This window comes from Budorcas taxicolor, chromosome 5 (assembly GCF_023091745.1).
Source record: "Budorcas taxicolor isolate Tak-1 chromosome 5, Takin1.1, whole genome shotgun sequence".
In the NCBI taxonomy this organism is placed as follows: Eukaryota; Metazoa; Chordata; class Mammalia; order Artiodactyla; family Bovidae; genus Budorcas; species Budorcas taxicolor.
The window spans coordinates 81,620,014-81,640,604 of record NC_068914.1 but is presented as its reverse complement, the minus strand read 5'-3'; the positions used below and the strand labels follow the sequence as shown (position 1 = coordinate 81,640,604).

The 20,591-nt window shown below is 35.4% G+C and overlaps 1 protein-coding gene and 1 non-coding gene across 2 annotated transcripts in view; both read right to left on the bottom strand.

Annotated features, from left to right (window-relative positions):
* The window catches only part of ADAMTS20 (ADAM metallopeptidase with thrombospondin type 1 motif 20), a 200,556-nt gene that overhangs the window by 139,076 nt on the left and 40,889 nt on the right, over window positions 1-20,591 (bottom strand). The window contains exons 4-7 of the mRNA XM_052640352.1: window positions 14,442-14,701; window positions 3,963-4,046; window positions 3,319-3,443; window positions 1,944-1,984 (exon numbers count right to left, since the gene is read on the bottom strand). Coding sequence (XP_052496312.1) covers window positions 1,944-1,984; window positions 3,319-3,443; window positions 3,963-4,046; window positions 14,442-14,701 — 510 coding nt within the window. The remainder of the gene's footprint in view (window positions 1-1,943; window positions 1,985-3,318; window positions 3,444-3,962; window positions 4,047-14,441; window positions 14,702-20,591) is intronic.
* Window positions 15,739-15,810, bottom strand: TRNAR-GCG (transfer RNA arginine (anticodon GCG)). The gene has a single exon. It is a non-coding gene; the product is annotated as a tRNA-Arg (tRNA).

Sequence of the window (20,591 nt, the reverse complement as noted above, 5' to 3'; positions counted from 1 at the left end):
ATACATATTACTAAAAAGTATTTTAAAAGAGCTTCACAAATAGATAACTGTTTCATAATGACTTAACATACTGGTGTAAAATTTTATAGGAGATCATAGGTCCAAGAATAGCCACAAACTCTTGAAGAAAATTAGATAGAGTATATACTCTATGAATTATGATGATTTATTATAAAGCTATATAATTTGAATTTATGGAATTGGTAGATGAACTAAATAAAAAGTATTGATTAATGAAACAGCAGGATGTTTGCACATGCCAGTGCAAACAGAAATTTTATATGTGGCACTGCAGATTCTAAGGAAAGGCACTGCAGATTCTAGGAAGCTAATCAAAACATAATCTCAGGAAACTGGATATCCACACAGAAAAGAATCTTACAAAACTGGATCCTTATTTGATACCATATCAAAAAAACTCAAATAGTAATAAGAAAACAGAATAATACATTCAGATTTTGCACTACAGAATACTTAGAAGGCTATAATTTCATTAATAAGACATAAAATTTCTAACTCTAAAATTATAAATTCAGCTACAGTATACATTTTCATACAAACACAATAATAATCATTAAGGAACTAATCATTAAGAGATATTTATAATACATATAATCTAAAAAGGGTTTGGTATCAAGAAGTTATAAAGAACACTAAAAGGCATAAGAAAATAAAAAGTACTACAGCAGAAAAACAGGCAACTTTTTTTCATTTATTTCATTCCTCTCAGAAAAGATATATAAATGGCTAGTAAATATATAAAAAGATGCCCAGACTCCAGGGAACTGAAAATTACTACCCTAATGAAATATATTAAATTAAGATTGGCAAAAATGAGAAATTTGAAGATTCTTGTATTGATAAGAATATAATCAAAAGGAATGCTTAAACACTATTGATAAAAAATGAAAATTGGCACCACTTTGGAAAATAATTTGGTATATCTTATAAAGTTGAACATGAGCACACTTAATGACAAGAAATTCTAATCTTAGGAATATACCTTAGGGTCTTATAATAAAGTTCCTAATAGAAAAAAGCTGAAATCAGCCCAAGTATTCACTGACAGAATAAAGATATGTGAACCATGGTTGAAATATTGTGTAATAGTGAAAATGCATGAACTAAAGCTCAAAAATAAGCATAATCAAGCAGTTTCTTTTAAGAATACATACATGTGCTATAAAACTATTTTTCAAAAAAATGGAAGGAACTGGCACATACAACATTTATGCAACTGATTATCTCTTGGGAAAATGCAAGGGATAGAATAAGGACTTAGCACAGGCCATAGAACAGTACTGCTAAATTTCTAATTCTTAAATCTAATTCATAAATCAGATAGTGAATTCATGGCTATTCATTTTTTTTTAAATTTTTTAATAATCATTTATCAATAGCTTTTTTTAATTTTTTTATTTTTTTATAGTTTTTTATTTTTTTAATTTTAAAATCTTTATTTCTTACATGTGTTCCCAAACATGAACCCCCCTCCCACCTCCCTCCCCATAACATCTCTGTCGGTCATCCCCATGCACCAGCCCCAAGCATGCTGTATCCTGCGTCAGACAGACTGGCGATTCAATTCTTACATGACAGTTTTTCTTGCTTTACATTTGCATATAAGTTATTATGTACTATTTTATATGGATCAAATGATACATAATAAAATACTTTTTAAAAAAATAAATAAATAAATAAAATACTTTAAATATGTTAAGTTTTGCACAGCACTTGATATTTAGTAATTGTTATATAAATAGTAGTTCCTATTATTCTTTAAAACTTATAGAAGCAAAAATCAAATAATAGTGACACTATAATCATTAATCAAGACAACTAAACAAAATGATTAATATGTAAATTAAGAGAAAGATAATCTAAACATCATCTTAAATAATTCAGTAAACAATTATATAAGCTATATTTACAAAATAACTCACCTAATGTGTCACATTTCTCTCTAGCTCCACAAATGTCTTCCCTTAAAACAAAATATTTTGAAGCATTTTTAGAAAATATTTTCGCAACACGCCAAAGCAAAGACAAAGAAGCTTTAATTTTGACATATCTCTTGCCCTAAATTGACTTCTAAGATCTAGTTCTCTCAAGCTCTCAGTAAGTTTAAACCTAGAGTAATGCACCATTTTTGCATACCAATAAGCAAATAGGTACAGTATAAAAGTGACTGCTATAAACAGCTGGAGCTTAATCAATTTCAATGAAAAGCTTTCTTAATGTATTTTTCACCTCCCTGCCTTTACCTTTGCAGTAGTATATGTAATATTCTTTTCTTGATGTTTCAACATGATTATGAACTAAAGCTATTATTCTCGGCTGCAAGATAATGATGTTCTCAAATGTTACCAAGTTGCTTAAACTTTTTGCTTCTGCATTACTCGGTCTCTAACCATTCAATATGACAATTCTCTAGTCTCTTTCCCCGTGGCCTCCTCTTAGAGCCCTTTTCTTCCCTCCTATTTTAATCTGTTATCTCTAGCCATAACCTAGGGCATTAGAATACAGTGTATAAATGTGAGCAATTCTGCTTTAGTTTGGAAAAGAGATAAAGCACATAGACTATGTCAGTTGTTTTACACTGACTGAAGATTTTCATTTCAGGGTTCTAGAAAGTCAAAATTTCTCTGAATCTGACCTTCAAGCAAAAGATTTTTTTCCCTTTTGGTCAACCAACCAAGCAAAACAAACTACAAAAAACCTGGGATTCTTACACCATGACGGTGGCTGAAACAACAGTGTGAATTAACAATGTACTTATAAAATAAACATTTTATAATAATAGCTGTTATTCATTTAAATAAATAGGGTTGAGAAAAAAGCTTAGCAAAAGCAGCCCAGTAATTAAGATACAAACTGAGCAACAAAACACAGAGCAGATAGGGCTTTTTTAAAGTATAAGGAGTCCAAAATAAATTCAGAGGCTTTATTTTCCAAGCGATTGGAAGGTCAAATAGGGAAGAAACAAAATGCATTCCCAGTTCCATAACTATGCTAATTTTCAAATAATTTTCCGAATTCTGTTATTCTGTCACTAACATACTAAGGAAATCATCTTGTTTAGGTCAAGCCATTACTTAGCAACCTAATGCTGCTAATTTCCTAAGGAATCAGGCCAGTGTTCTGGTCTGAAAGAAACAGAAGAATGCTTTCATTCAAGGGTATCTTTCGTAATACAAGTTCTCACAGAACACTACTATGTACTACTGATAAAGAATTAAGGTAACAAGAAGTATTAGTGATCATGCAGGAGACAAAGGGTAAACAATTTCATTGGAAGGGTTATTCCTAGAACTGTACCTTGTGATAAGAACAGCAGTATCATGGTGGGATGGGTGGGCATCATCAAGAACATTCTGAGTTTGTTGCCACAAACAGAAGTTGCGTAACGTGGTAGCTGCATTAAAACTGATGACTGGTCCTTCCTACACACAAAAAAGCAGCAATTCAACAATTACATCAAAACATTCATGCCCTCTCCCTTCCAAACTTGTCAGTGTTTATGCAGTTCATTAAATAGCATTTTTATAGGCAAATGAAGAAGTCACTTCATTGCTCCCTCATACCTCAAACATATTTTAGCAATCCTTAAAATGTTGTGACCAAAACAGAACTGAATTAGATGCTTCTCAATGTAAGCATCCAATATTTCAGATCAAAAAAACTAACTTCTAAAAATGACCATATTTTAAATCTAACAGTAGACTTATAAAAAGTGAGTATCTGATTGTTTTCAACGTTAACTTTTTAAATTGTTTATTACTTGCTGTGACTTCCTCTGTTGTCATTTCATTTCCATCATGATGGAAAAAGTCAACCTCATTCCTTTCCGAATCAAGATTTTTAACATGTTTTTCAATTATCCCATTTCATGATCTACATACATATATTCCTCCTAAGAGCCTACTACAACTAGGAATATTAGTTTTAGAACTGTTTCTTACCTGCTCATCATGAATTATAACTAATTTTACAATTACTATGTTTATAAGATTTCCAATACTTGAGTCCTTGTAGATTGCTGCAACCTGCAAGGAAAAAGTATAAGATTTGATCAATATTTTTTTTCTCAAAAGGAAATTAAAACCAATCTGACAGCATCAGTTCTCCAATTCATTTGTACACTGGTATCTCCTAGGGAGCTTTTCATAAACCTTAAAGCTCAGGCCACATCCCCCCTCATCAATGAAATCAGAAGCTCTAGGGTTGAGACACAGGCATCAGTATTTTTTAAAACTCCCTGGCATTTTTCTGATTCCAATGTGAAGCCAAGTTTGAGAAACAGTATCCTTAATCTTGTTGCTGAGATTAATCCATTGATCAGCAGCATCCATATCACCTAGAGCTGATTAGAAATACAAACTCTCAGGCCCCACCTGGACAAGTGAGTCAGAATCTTTAGTTTAATAAGATCTTCAAGGCATGTGAATATGGATTGGGGCTTGGAAATACTGTTCTAGATGATTCAGCAAAAAATTCACTCTATTCTGTGTCACAATCCACAATCTATGTGACCAAAATACTCCATAAAAATAAACACATAAAAATAAACACATAAAACACTACCTGTTCTTTGGTAGTTTTACCTAATCTTTCTTGCCATGACTGGGTATTTTCAATTCTGAATATGCTTATGGTTTTTAATTGCTTAGCACCATTAGAATCCATGGAGACAAATTCATCAAGAATCACAAAGAGTCATTAGTTCAGTTCAGTCACTCAGTCATGTCCAACTCTTTGTGACCCCATGGACTGCAGCACACCAGGCTTCCCTGTATTGTCATCAACTCCTGGAGCTTCCTCAAACTCATGTCCATCGAGTCAGCAAAGAGCCACGGAAGAAGTCATAGGTCACAATCTGGTCTTCTACTCTCCAAAACTGGAGAATGCCACTCTACAAGGGACTCTGCATGGGCTCAGTTTGTGACTGATAGTGAAAGTGTTGTACAATTCACCAATTAATATCCTCCTCTTACAGCCACCATGGAGGCTGCCAGATAGCAAGAGTGTATTCCATGACCAACACCTCTGCCTAGGATTTCTGTAGAGATATACCTTTCTGGAGCTGGGCCACCCATGCCATGAAAATTGCTTCTGAATGTGGATCACCATCTCCTGGACCACTGTCCAAACCAAGACAGCAATTCCTTCAGGAGGTGCTACTTCTTTCATTTATTTAATATTCAGCAAATATTCCTTCCTTTATTGGCTACAGACCCAGAGACAGGGAAGAGAAGATGATCCCTGACCTTGTGGAGCTTACAGTTTCCTAGAAGTACCAATAGTGGAGCTCTGATCCTATTACCCAAAGTTGCTTCAATATAATGAATAACATGAGAACCATCAGAACCAGACCCAAAAGCATCTCTGGAAATGCTGACCCTGTAGGTCAGCATGAACTTAAATAAAGTTTCTAGCATTTTTCCTATTGTTTTAGCTGTACAACCACAAGCACAGATTGACCATCTTTACCTGCAGTGATGCCTTTTGTTCTAACATTTTTTGGCAAGAGAGATGGTCACCCCAGTGGAGTTAAGAGTTCAGTTAAACAGAGACAGGCAGATGACTGGCAATTTCACACTGGTTGGCTAGTATTGCAGTATTGCTCACTTTAAAATGGCAGCTGTGGAAAAATCTATGGCTGAACTAATATAGAGTTACACGGAAAATGAGCATCTATTGTAAAAAAACAAAGTATACCCATATGTGTGCCTTCTGAGTTATCCTCTGACCATGTGAGGTTAAAAGTAGATGCTTCCCGAAGTCAAACTAGAAGGTAAACAAAGCACCTCAAAGGCAAGCACAAAGGCTCTTTTAATGAAAGCCAATTGCAAAGACTTGCCACTGGCCAGCATGCATTCCTGGTCCTCCAGAGATAAAAGCTTAGGCACTGTGAAGTATCTAAATGGCTAATTTCTCTACGCATTGCCTGAAATGTGCTGCCTACAAATGACAATCTGGATATACAATATAAACTATAAAATAACCACAAAAATGTTTTCAGTTTCAGAAGAAAACAGATGCGGCACCTTGATTGACAAGTGACCAAGCAACCAGCTAGAATTTAGAAACATGTCCCCAGTGTTCTGATACTGTTTTTTAAAATATATTACTTCAGCAAAATTTCTTTTAAAATTTAACTTTAGGAAAAAAAATAATTCGAGTAATTATGCAAGATGGGCAATGTTATGAAGTAGAGTCCTTTTAATTCCAATGTTAACTGACACTTGATAACACCTAATTACCAGGCTGCTAATAAAGATTAAATGCGATGGTATACAGATAGCATTTAGATCACTAGAAAAATAGCGCTGATGAACCTATTTTCAGGGCAGGAATAGAGACATGGACATAGAGAAGGGACTTGTGGACATGGGGGGTGGGGGGCGGGCAATGGAGAGGAGAGGGTGAGACAAATTAAGAGAGCGGCACCAGCACGCATATACTTCGTGTAAAACAGATAGTGAGTGGCCAGTTGCTGTCTGGCACAAGGAGCTCAGCTCAGTGCTCTGTGATGACCTAGAGGGGCAGGAGGGAGTGGTGGGAGGGAGGCTCATAAGGGAGGGCATATATATACACACATATAGCCCATTCACTTCATTGTACAGCAGAAACCAATAAAACCTCATAAAGCAATTATACTCCAATAAAAAACAAACAAACAAAAGCAACAACAATAAAAAATAAAGCACACTAGTTATTGTAAAGAAAAGCATTTAGATCAGGGTCTGGGTCACAGTGATCAATGACAGCTATTATTACTACATTCAGAAGAAAAGGCATATGTTATACATAATGTTTATTCTAGTTCATGTGTTTCAAATTAGTTATCACAGAATGGCAAATTGAAAGCAAAGGATCCAAAAGCTTCACAGTTTTCTCTCTTTCAATATTTGTTAAATATCTACTGGCTTACCTAATACCATTAAAAATTCAGTCTTCCAGGGGTAAAAGACACAGATGGTTCAGTTTAAATAATTATTCATATATGCCCCAAAAAAATCCTGAGGATGGTATTTTCTAAGTGTATATAAAAACACTAAAATGTCATGTTTCTATATATACTTCCGTGTGTAAAACAGATAAGCTAGTGGGAAGATAGCATAGAGAGTTCAGTTCAGTGCTCTGTGACAACCTAGAAGAGTGGGATGGTAGGGGTTGAGAGGGAGGCTCTAGAGGGAGGGGATGTATGCATACAGATAGCTGGTTCACATTATTGCACAACAGAAACTGTGTAAAGCAAATACACTCCAATAAAAATTAATTAAAATTAAATGGCATGTCTCTTCAAGGTCATTTTGCTTATTTAATTGTAGACACTTACTTCTTACTGTTTTATGTATTGACCTTTATAATCTATGTGCTCACACCCTATACATATATATTTTTTACAGTATTTGGATATTTAAAGGTGCTTTTATTGAATAACTGTTCAATTAAGCTGAATGGTGAATCAGGCAGGTAAGTGATCAGAAGGCCTACTTGTTATTTCAGAAGCTTTTCTAATTATCATGACAACATGCTTCTCTTATCCCTAAAACTGCCACCCCATAATAGGCCACCACAATGATAGGGTATCATGTTTGCAACTTCCTCGTAAATACGTAACTAGAAATAATATTTATTGAATATTTACTGTGTGTCAGATGTGATCTAAGTTTTAAATGTATTAATTCATTTAATAATTCTCAACAAATTTTATAAGCTGGAAACTATTGTGTCCATTTTACATATAAGAAAATTAAGGTACAGAGAAATTCATAACACACTCAAGGTTAGGCGGCTGGGAGCAACACAGTAATTTCCACCCGAGGTAGTCTAGCTTCAGCTCTGACTACTTTGTCTGATCTTATGAAATTTCAGCACTCTACTCTAAGTACTTCCTAAATAGCTTTTGGCACAAAGAGCTATTTTAGACCCTGACATTATTTTAGACCCTGACATGATTCATGCCCCAACCCTGACACTGTCCTGCTAGTTACTTGACCATGGCCTCAGAAGTCCTACGCAGACAGGAGACCTAGATTTCAGCTCTGGCTCTTACTAGTTACAAGTCAGTTGTCCAGCTCTGGAAATTGATTTATCTACTTTTTATCTCAATACCCCCCACCACACTGAGCACCAAGCACCCTTGGTCACAATGCCTTGGTGTATTGGATTAGTATTCACCAGAAGCTGTTGGGAAAAGGGTGTGAGAACATTTGTTTTAAAGAAAAAAAATTATTCCACAGTTGGAGAAAAGTTGAGTAAAAAGATATCTTCATGGGTATCTTGGAGTGGATAACTCCATGGATAACTCTTCATGGAGTCTTGGCTAGGCTAAGTCTTGACTAGCCTTGACTAGTCTTGACATGCATAAATATTAAATGTACGAGAAGTATTTATTATATGCAGCTTCTTACTCAACTGCCTGGCCAAATTCTCTTTTCCCCTCCATCAACAAACCACAGGACTAGTATCCCACCCCACAGACTATACTGTAGAAAATACTAGATCAGATTACTAAGGTATATTTTCTGTTCTATAAAACCATGTAATATTATTATATATAATTGTAATCACTCCATTTTAGAGTGCTATGCATTTGGACTTTTATTGATCCAATTAAAATGTGTTCAATCCTTTATCCTGTAAGTGATTTTTTTTTTCCCTTGGCATATAGAATTCATATTGATTTACAGGCCTCATAAAATAGTAAACACTGCTTCATAGATAATTAGCAAAAGGAAAAGAAATGCTATAAATTGTTTAAATATTTTAAGAAAATCTCAGGCAACATACAGTTCATGCAATATGCAAATTATATCTCTATTAACTGACTACTATTTTGAAACACAGCTTCAGCAAATGTTCAAAAATGGCATGTTTAGAGACCACCTTTTTTTTAAAGCCATTTAAAAAAATTAAGATAATTGACATATATCAGTATATTAGTTGTAGGTATACAATGATTTGATATATATGTGTGTATATGTGTGTGTGTGTGTGTATTACAAATGACCACTACAATAAGTTTAGTTAACATTCATCACCATATATAGTTGTATTTTTTTTCTAATAAGGACTTTTTAGATCTACTCTCTTAGCAACTTTCCAATACAAAATACAGTGTTGCTAACTATAGTCACCATGCTGTACATTACATTCCCCAGGAGTTATTTATCTTATAACTGGTTATTTGTACCTTCTGATCACCTTCACCTTTGAAGTTATCTATAAAAAGCTGATTTTAGCAAAGTGAACAGATTTTGTTACATAGATCCTTACTCATCAGAAAGATGTTATTGTTTTTAAGTTAGAAAATGACATTCCACATATGTCCAAAGAAAATATATGCAAAGAATTAAGAACAGGTAGAGCACTGAGTTGAAGGAAAAGGTAACATAAAATGGTTGAATGTGATGTACGAAAGCAAATCATTAGTTTTTATTCTAATGCGGTTGAAAATTTTCCCCATCCTAAATAACATCAGTAAAGACAACTCAAAGAATTGAAAGCAATGATATTAAGGCAACGTAATGTAGGTAAAACTTTCTAGTTGATAACTGCTTCTAATAGCAACTGTATTTTTAAAAATAGGGCTAATTCCTGACAAATGATGCTCTTGAGATTTACATTATTAAATCTGTAACAAGGTGAATATTATCAAATCAAACTTTGTAAACAAAAGGAGTGTGGAGGCTTCTGACAATATTTCCAAGGTTTATTAAACAGTAAGTCATTGCATATCAAAATAAATCTGCTGAAAAAAGTAATTTTCCTAATTTAAATACTACTTAATAGTTTAATAATGAATTTAAAATGACATTTTAACCTGATAATATCACCCAAATTCTCTAAGGAAAAATTTTAGAGTAGCGAAAAGTTGAACATCTCTGCTCATTTAACACACACTTATTTCATTAGGTACACTATACACCACAAATGTGCTTTTCCCAGCTAATTTTAACGTTATTTCTAGAAACTCTTTGAATTGAGATCACTAAGCTATTTTTACAACATGAGTAAAGCACTCTAAAAGGTGAATTAAATCACACATTATTTCTATATCCACTGCACTCAGCTATTGTTAAAATGTTGAAAGAAAAGGAAAAGTTTGAGAAGACTGCAGAATTGTTTACTTTGTATGGGATGAGTTAAGGTAGATAATCCCCTCTCTAAAGTATGTATACAATCTATCTGCTCAATGCTGAAAGCATTCGGCAGTCTCCCTCACTATATCTGGAGCTCAACACAAAATCTCTTTCGTCACTTTGAACTTTTCTTTAAATGACTCTCAATCATATTCCAGGTGTAAATCACATGTTCTTGTCTTTTTCCTAAGTTACTATGACCAAAAAATATTACCAATACACCTAGTGTGTCTGAATAAATACAGCTAATGTCTCTTTAAAACTCAGGACATACACAAAACTTGAATAGCTTCTTCTTCAACTGGCAACATTTGGAGACAATTTTGGGGAGACAGCATTCCTCTTACTTCTTTAGAGCAATATGGAAATGGACTTCACAAGTGCAGATAAAACAAGCTGGATTATATTTGACAAGTCCCCATGTAGTGTGACCAACTGTCCCTGTCTGCTTAGGACTGAGGGATTTCTAGGGATATAAGATTTTTAATACTAAAACTAAGAAATTCCCAAGCAAAACAAGTCTATTGATTTTCTCCAAGTTTCTCTTTACCTTTAATATGGTTTACATCTACAAATATAGCTACAGCCACTATTGTTAACTAATAAAATAACAATGCATGTCCAAAATCATAAAGTCTGCTGACTTTCCTATGCTGCTAAGTCACTTCAGTCGTGTCCAACTCTGTGTGACCCCATGACGGCAGCCCACCAGGCTCCCCCTTCCCTGGGACTCTCTAGGCAAGAACACTGGAGTGGGTTGCCATTTCCTTCTCCAATGCATGAAAGTGAAAAGTGAAAGGGAAGTCGCTGGGTCGTGTGCGACTCTTAGCGACCCCATGGACTGCAGCCTACCAGGCTCCTCCGTCCATGGGATTTTCCAGGCAAGAGTACTGGAGTGGGGTGCCATCGCCTTCTCCAATATCCTTATTTAAACACTTAATGAAAGAAAAAAGGAATAGAGAAAACAAAAAACCCAGGTAATCTGAAGTCATCTGAAATTGGACCTCTGAAGAAGAAAGAAAGTATGTATAAAACCAAAATTACCTCAAAAGGGAGATTTATCCTCCTAAATATTTCCTCCTATAGTCCATGGGGTTGCAAAAGAGTCGGACATGACTTAGTAACTAAACAACATCTATATTTGGAATATCCCCCTATTCCTCAACTGTGGCGATATTTCCCTATGAATGAAAGCTAAACACAGATTAACTGACAGCATCTACGAACACTTCATCTTAACTGAAATGGGCTCTCCTAATGGAATTAAACATCTAGGGAATGGTACGGGCATGCATAGGTCTGTGGCTTCAAGCAATCTCAGAACCAGATTTACTTTCCATGATGGCAGAAGGTTGACTTTGTCATTCATGAACTCTGGTTTTAAAACCCCCATGGACAACTTCACAAGGTACATCACAATATCTTCTAACTGATACTGTGATTATAATGATTTTAATCATAACATACATATGACAAAACTTTTCTGAGGATGGTACCATCATCAAAACTGTATGTAGTTATTCAAAAATTACTTTTGTGTTCCTTTACCTCTTAGAGTCAGTATTTCCAAAGCACTGATACGGAAGTTGTCATTTAACATCCAAACCTGCTGTACTTATAAAATCTAGTAATTTTCTTCACTATCTCTATCACCTTCCCAATTTTCTTAATGAATATCTTCTTCAACCATATAAAATTTCCAAGTTTAACCCACACTATTCCATATAAATGGTATAATTTCCTATATATCAATCATCATCCTCCATGTTCTCATTAGAATCCCTTCACAATGAGCATGCCACTGCTGCTGCTGCTGCTGCTGCTAAGTCGCTTCAGTCGTGTCCGACTCTGTGCGACCCCATAGGCGGCAGCCCACCAGGCTCCCCTGTCCCTGGGATTCTCCAGGCAAGAATACTGGAGTGGGTTGCCATTTCCTTCTCCAATGCATGAAAGAGAAAAGTGAAAGAAGTGGCTCAGTCGTGTCTGACTCTTCGGGACCCCATGGACTACAGCCCACCAGGCTCCTCCATCCATGGGATTTTCCAGGCAAGAGTACTGGAGTTGGGTGCTATCGCCTTCTCTGGAGCATGCCATACCAGTATCTAAATAATTATACATGTAGATAATTATATACATCTAGATAGTTACTTCAGATTCAGAGGTTAAAAAGTAGTCAGGATAAATCTGTATGTAGAGCTGTGTTGTCACTTTAAAAATTCAATTCAAGTAAATAAAACACTACACTGCACAAATTTCAAAGCATCATTTTAGATGATGTGTTTGTTGCCCATTATAATGTCACTTATTCTGAAAAAAGTATTACCTTAATCATTTATTTACTTATTCTTTTGCTAACTATTGAGTGCTCATTTCATACCAGATCCTTTGTTTAGGCAGCAGAAGCAATGTATTCCCAGCACGTATAAGAATTTAAGATAAAATGCTGTATGTAAGGAAAATAACAAGGTCTTAGGATCTTTTCAGTCACAATGAAGTTGATCGGAAAGTTCTTGCTAAGTGAAATTTATAATCGATGTGTCCAGGTCCCATCTTTCCAACCAAGCAGACCTGAATTCCCTCCCTGTGAATATGAGATATGATCCAATATCCTGAATGTGTATAAATAGAGGAAACTATAAATTTCATCAGCTAAACCAAGATATTCCTGAGCATGAAAGAGCTGCTTTCAGCAGTTACTTCAAAAGAACAGGACTTGATCCAGGAATGTCCCAGACAGTAGGTACATGTGTGTATATATTTGTGTGTGTGTGTGTTAGTCCCTCAGTTGTGTCCAACTGTGTGTGACCCCATGGACTGAAGCTCACCAGGCTCCTCTGGCCATGGAATTCTCCAGGCAAGAATACTGGAGTGGGGAGCCATTCCCTTTTCCAGGGGATCTTCTCCAAGGGATCTCTCCCACCTGGAAATCAAACCTGGGTCTCCTGCACTGGAGGCAGGTTCTTCACCATCTGAGCCACCAGGGAAGCCCGTACATACGTGTATGTGTGCCTATGTACTTTAGTGTATAAAAGTGCTGCCACCAGCAGAACTGGTGCTCTTCAGTAGCACTAGAAATCTATCCATATGCCACCACTGCTCAACAGAGACGTTAACATCAGATCAAAAGTGCTTATAGTTACTGTGCTCTGACTGTTCATTGTTGCTGCTCAGTCACTAAGTGGCTGACTGACTCTTGTGTCTGACTCTGCGACCAGGCTTCCTGGTCCTTCACTCTCTCCCTGAGTTTGCTCAGACTCATGACTGTTGAGTCCATGATGCCATCCAACCATCTCATCTTCTGTCACCCTCTTTCCTCTGGCCCTCAATCTTTCTCAGCATCAGAGTCTTTTCCAACAAGTTGGCTCTTCATATCAGGTGGCCAAATTATTGGAGCTTCAGCTTCAGCATCAGTCCTTCTAATGAATATTCAAGGTTAATTTCCTTTAGGATTGTCTGGTTTGATCTCCTTGCTATCCAAGGGACTCTCAAGAATCTTCTCCAGCACCACAGTTTGAAAGCATCAATTCTTCAGCACTCATACTTTACGGTCCAACTTGCACATCCATACATGACTCCTGAAAAACCATAGCTATGACTTTATGGACTTTTGTTAGCAAAGTGATAAAGAGATTAAAAAGTTTCTGCTTTTTAATACACTGTCTGGGTCTGTCATAGCTTTTCTTCCAAGGAGCAAATGTCTTTTAATTTCAAGGCTACAGTCACCATCCAATGATTTTGGAGTTCAAGAAAATAAAATATGCCACTGTTTCTCTTCCCCTACTATTTTCCATGAAGTGATGGGATCGAAGGCCATGATCTTAAGATTCGTCTTACATCCTAAGTTTGTTAAAGCAGCTCTATTAATAATAGAGCTCATTTTATTACCATAAGTACCTTTATAACTTAAAATATGTGTCCCAATTTGATTTGGTGAATGCAATAGTAGTAAAATTAGTATTCCCTCCTTCTATACAGAAACAATTAAAAATTCAGATTCAAAGGGCAAAAGATCAATTCTGTCACTAGGGGGCAGAAGTCATTCACGTGATGAAATCAAGATTGAAGCACTTTCTGTAAGCGATTTGTTTAAAAGGTTTTAGTTTTTTAAAATTGTCCAAGTAACAGAATGCAACACTTGCTTTATACACCTATATATTTAAATTTCATTCAGATATTTTGGCTTAAATGTAAACAATTTGCTTACATCTAAAGTTTGGGGAAATTTTTAATTAAATGTGAAAAAATATTATGTAAAACATTTTAGAAAATACCACTGTTAAGTTTACTTACAATTGACATCAGAGTTAGTACGTAGTGCTGCAAGTTCTGTCCATGATGATGAACCATTTTAGAGTCAGCTGTAACCATAACTTCCACGTATCTTGGATATGATAAAAAACGTTTCTTCCTGGAATGCAATTGACTTCTTTCATCTTCCAAAGATATATTTTTTGAAGTGTATCCTAAAACTCTCTCTTCCTTTATATTGAGATTTTCATTAATGTCGCTGTAGTTATGAAAGGGTAGAGTAGTTTTCTTTATTTCACTTTCTGGTGGGGGAAGAATATAATAATATAGAGTCATTAAATTGGATGTGACTCATAATACTGCACAGACTAGAAGGGCCAAAAATATTTAATACTTTTACAACTGCTTCCAATAAGAAATATAAGGACAAAAAATGTATTTTAAAGTCTTACACCACATTATCATAAGCATTACTATTACTCATAGTAATATAATGTCCACATTTTCATATATTGTACTAACAAAACTGTATATAAGTCTTACTTTAACAGCCATGACTATTCAAAATGTGCATTAACCACTGGAGAGAAGATAAAAACAAATCAAGGAGAACTTAGGCTTTTTTCAGTAGGTAAATTGGGTCCTCAAGCCGCTGACTGCATCTAATCCCATTGCAGAGAAATTATATTTTATAGGATAAAGCTTCATAAAGTAGAGAAAACAAATATATTTTTTTGTTATGCAACATCAAAAGAGCACCAAATCCATATAGCAATAGATGGCTTTTCGAACCCAGAAATTCAAAGGTTGATGTAAATTTTGTAATACTTGATTATATAAAATACCTGATTACTTTGATTATGTTTGTTTATATATAAATATAGCATTAAAACTAAAACATTAGGGATTATTATGGCAATCACTTTAAGTCCTTCTATAAAAGTTACTTCTAAATTCATGATTATTTGTGCTAATGGAAAAAATTTCATCGGCAGCTTGAGTGTTTGTTCTATTTCCTTCTCCTTCAATTTATTCCTCTACTCTCTTTCTTATTTTTCTCTGCTAATTTTTCTGATAATTGTTTGGTGAAAGTATTTAGAACAGGAAAGTGGATCAAAGCAAATAGGTAAGAAGAAATAAAAGGTCCTGGATAGTTCATAAGTCAAATCATCAATACTACAACAATCAAGATTTAGTTGTATTACAAGGATTGTGAAGTCACTCAGTCATGTCTGACTCTTTGTGACCCCATGGACTGTAGTCTACCAGGCTCCTCAGTCCATGGAATTTTCCAGGCAAGAGTACTGAAGTGGGTTGCCATTTCCTTCTCCAGGGGATCTTCCCAACCCAGGGATTGAACCTGGGTCTCCCACATCGCAGGCAGACGCTTTACCATCTGAGCCACCAGGGAAGCTCAAGGATTAGACAGAATATAAACCTTTATTACAAAAATAATTCATTTCCCTTAAAATTAGTAGCAACTCTATGGTTGTAAAAAATGAAACTAAAGTCCTTGAACAATGTTTCTACAGATGAACTGCTTTTCCTAATTTCTAAAACTATCCTGCCTTTTAATATTACTACACTGTTAAGTTTTAAAATATAGCTCAGTGAGAGACTATGGGCATCTGACAAACTGAATATAGATTCCTAAAATTTTGTTCTGCCATATTTTTCCTAAAGGTGAGTCAACCACCAAAATGTGCTGTGCTGTGCTAAGTCGCTACAGTCGTGTCTGCAAGGCTCCTTTGTCCATGGGATGCTCCAGGCAAGAATTCTGTAGTGGATTGCCATGCCCTTCTCCAGGGGATCTTCCCAAACCAGGGACTGAAACTGCATCACTTACGTCTCCTGCATTGGCAGGCACGTTCTTTACCACTGGTGCCACCTGGGAAGCCCACCCACCAAAATATTCATGACTAATTATTTGACCCTGGAGAAGATCCTAGATATATCTGATATATACAAATCTCAGTGTTATCAGGAAAAAGATAAATATTCATGTTTTTATTATTTGTTCACTCATTTCATTCATTCAAAATAAACTGAGTAACTGCTCAAGGTCAGCAAACATCAGAAATTAAGCAGAAAATAGCATCTAATAAAGTTTATACTCTAGTGGGAAGAATAAAAAAAAAATGAACACATATCGAAGGACTTAAAGTTATCTCAAATTAGTCCTTAAATAACAATTCAACCAAAAGTTTTAAAAAATGACTCTACCTTAACAAAATGGCTAAAACTTAAAAGACTGATAATACCAAGTATTGTCTCAGTCACTTTAGAATGCTATCTGGCAATTTTAAAATTACACATGTACCTATCCTCACGTGAAGTCACTCAGTCATGTCCGACTCTTTGCGACCCCATGGACTGTAGCCTATGAGGCTCCTCCATCCATGGGATTTTCCAGGCAAGAGTACTGGAGTGGGGTGCCATTTCCTTCTCCAGGGGATCTTCCTGACCCAGGGATTGAACCCAGGTCTCCCGCATTGCAGGCAGATGCTTTACCATCTGAGCCACCAGGGAAGCCCTGCAATTACAATCCTGATACCTAAAAGAAGGAAAACATATGTCCAGAAAACACTAAGAATGTCCATAGCATGACCTGCACAAATACGAATGGAATAACCAAGAAAGAAACCTTTATATATATGGTCAAATGATGTTTGACAAATGTGCTAACTAAGGACAGCCCATGAAAAATGAATAGGTTCTTCAACAAATGGTGTTGGGACAACTAGACATGTCCATGCAAAAGAGTGAAATTGGACTTCATCTTACATCATATATAAAAGTTAACTCAAAATGGATTAAGATCTAAAACAACTTTGAAACTCCTAAAAGAAAACAGAGGAAAAGCTCCATGACAGTGGGTTTGACAGTGATTATTTGGATATAACACCAAAGCTCAAGCAATAAATGCAAAAAATCAGACAAATGTGACTGCAAACTTTAACATGTATGTGCATTAAAGAACACAATCAAAACAGTGAAAATGCAATGGGAAAAAATACTTGCAAATCATATCTGATGAGGAGCTATGGAGGTAATACCCACTGCTGCTAAGTCACTTCATTCGTGTCTGACTCTGTGCGACCCCATAGACGGCAGCCCACCAGGCTCCCCCATCCCTGGGATTCTCCAGGAAAGAACACTGGAGTGGGTTGCCATTTCCTTCTCCAATGCATGAAAGTGAAAAGTGAAAGCGAAGTCGCTCAGTCATGTCTGACTCTTAGTGACCCCATGGAATGCAGCCTACCAGGCTCCTCCGTCCATGGGATTTTCCAGGCAAAAGTACTGGAGTGGGGTGCCATTGCCTTCTCCCACTACACATATACAAATATATATATATATATATATATATATATATATATATATATATGCTTATAACTCAATAAGGGCTTCTCTAATAGCTCAATTGGTAAAGAGTCCACCTGTACTGCAGGAGACCTCAGTTTGATTCCTGGGTTGGGAAGGTCCCGTGGAGAAGGGATAGGCTACCCACTCCAGGATTCTTGGGCTTCCCTTGTGATTCAGCTGGTAAAAAAGCCACCGGCAATTGCAGGAGACCTGGGTTCGATCCCTAGCTTGGGAAGATCCCCTGGAGAAAGGAATGGCTACCCATTCCAGTATTCAGGCCTGAGAAGTCCATGGACTACATAGTCCATGGGGTTGCAAAGAGTCAGACACAGTAAGCGGCTTTCATTTTCATGACTCAATAAAAATAACCTGATTTTTTAAATGGGGAAAGGATGTGAATAGACATTTTACCAAAGATAAAAAATGGACAACCGCATATAAAAAGATGGTCAATGTTACTTATCATTAGAGATATGCAAATCAAAACTACAATGAGATATCATTTCAAACCCATTAGGATGGCTAGTATTAAAAAGAACAGAAAATAATAAGTGTTGATGAGGATGTGGAGAAACTGGAACCTTCATGAACTGATGGTAGGATTATAAAACAGGGTGCAACCACTATGGGCAATAATATAAAAGTACCTCAAAAATTTATATACAGAACTACCAAATGATTCAGCAATTCTACATCTCAGTATATATCCAAAAGAATTAAAAGCAGGGTCTTGAAGTAATATTTTCCCACTCATGTTCACTGCAGCATTATTTACAATAACCAAAAGGTAGAAGCAACTCAAATATCTATTGATTGATAAATAGATAAATGAAACGTAGTATATATAGAATATGGGTTATTCATCTTTAAAAAAGGAAATTATTACATTCTCTGATATGGATGAATCTTGAGGATAGTATGATAACTAGAAATGAGCCAGCCACAAAAGTATAAATACTATTTGATTCTACTTATTAGCTATCTAAAACACTCAAAAATCATAGAAACAAAATTGAATGGTTGGTTACCAGGGCCTGTCAATATCTCCACCTGAGATAGCCCCCAAAGTTCTGTCCAGCCTGGGTGCTACAAAATTAAACATCTCACTGGTTAATGGTAAGCTAAACAAGAACACAACTGAGGAAGTACTGTGGCTTGAAGGAGTTAGATTGATAGTAAGTTCAAATAGGTGACTCTGTGTAGGCTGAAATAATGAAAGAAAGAAAGGATTCCAAATTGGAATGAAAACATTGGATAAACAATATATACAGAAAAAAAAAAGAATCCTTAGAACAAAAAAATATACAAATTCAAATTTAAAATTCAATTCTGGAGTAATTGTTTTAAAAAGGGAAAAATAAACATTAAGAAGATATTATAAACAACTTGATACAAACAAATTAAGAAATGTTTTCTAGAAAATTTCTGGAAAAAACATAACTTATCAAAACTGACCCATGAAGAAACAGAAAGTCTAACAGCCACATAACTTAAAGAAATTGAACTCTAATCAATTCTTCCCCAAAAACCCAGTCTCAAAGGGCTTCACCCGCAAACACGACTAAGTATTTAAAGAAATAGCACTACTTTCTCAAAACTTTTCTAAGAATTTTAAAAAAGGGAACAATCTCAAACATGTTTCATCTGTCTTTTAAATGATGATATATCAGAATATATTCATGACCTTGGGTTTTGTTTGAGAAAGGACTTTAGGACACAAAAAATACTAACCAAAAAGACTATTCATTTGAGTAAACCAAGACTTTGAACTGTGTTCACCAACCAACATTATTATGGGAAAAGGAAGAGATATCTGGAATAAATATAAACAAAGGACTTATATACAGATTATATCATTAACCACTGCAAATAGGAAATAAGGTAATAATAAAAATAAGGGAGACTTGAATACCTCACAAAAGGCAAAATTCTAAAGCATAAACACAGGAAACAGTACCAAAAATTACCAATAATCTGAGAAATGCACATTAAAACACAATGAATTTAACTATATATCCTCCCAAATGGCTAAAATGAAAAATATTGAAAATAACTAGGCATGGTAATATAATCTGGGGCCCCTGAACCTCTCATATACTGCTGGAGACAGTGAAAAGTGGAATAATCACTTTGTAAAATTTCAGTGGACTAAGAAGGAATTTGGATATGTGACATAGCTTAGTGCAAAAAGGATACAATTATTACATTCCTTTAAAATCAGTAAGTATAGGTATGCATATATACTGCTGTTAAAATAAGCACATTACCAAAGGAAAAAGATACTTAGTACAAATTCTAAATTCAAAGTGTTGTGGGATGACTTAAGAATAGAAAAGTCAGCAAAAGGAAGGAAATAGAAAAAAAAAAGAAACTGAATAAAATTCATATGAAATACAAATAACACAATGTATATTGTCTATTATAAATCAAGTAGAGATAATCCATGAACAGCATGGGTTTGAACTGTGTGGGTTGACTTATACATGTATGTTTTTCAATAAATATGTACTATGGGACTATGATCTGCAGATCTGAAGACGCAGAACCACAGATATGGAGAGCCAGCTGTAAAGGGACATGCAGAGTTTACCCTGAACAGGGGAGTCAGCACCTCAAACTCCTTCCTTGTTTATGGGTCAACTTTTCATTTCTAACAAATTTATTTATATTAACTCATCTAATTTTTCTTTAATCACTAAGTCATATCCCACTCTTTTGCAACCCCATGTACTGTAATCTACCAGGCTCCTCTGTTCATGAGATCTGCCGCACAGAAAGACTGGAGTGGATTGCTATTCCCTTTTCCAGGGGATCTTCCTGACTCATGAA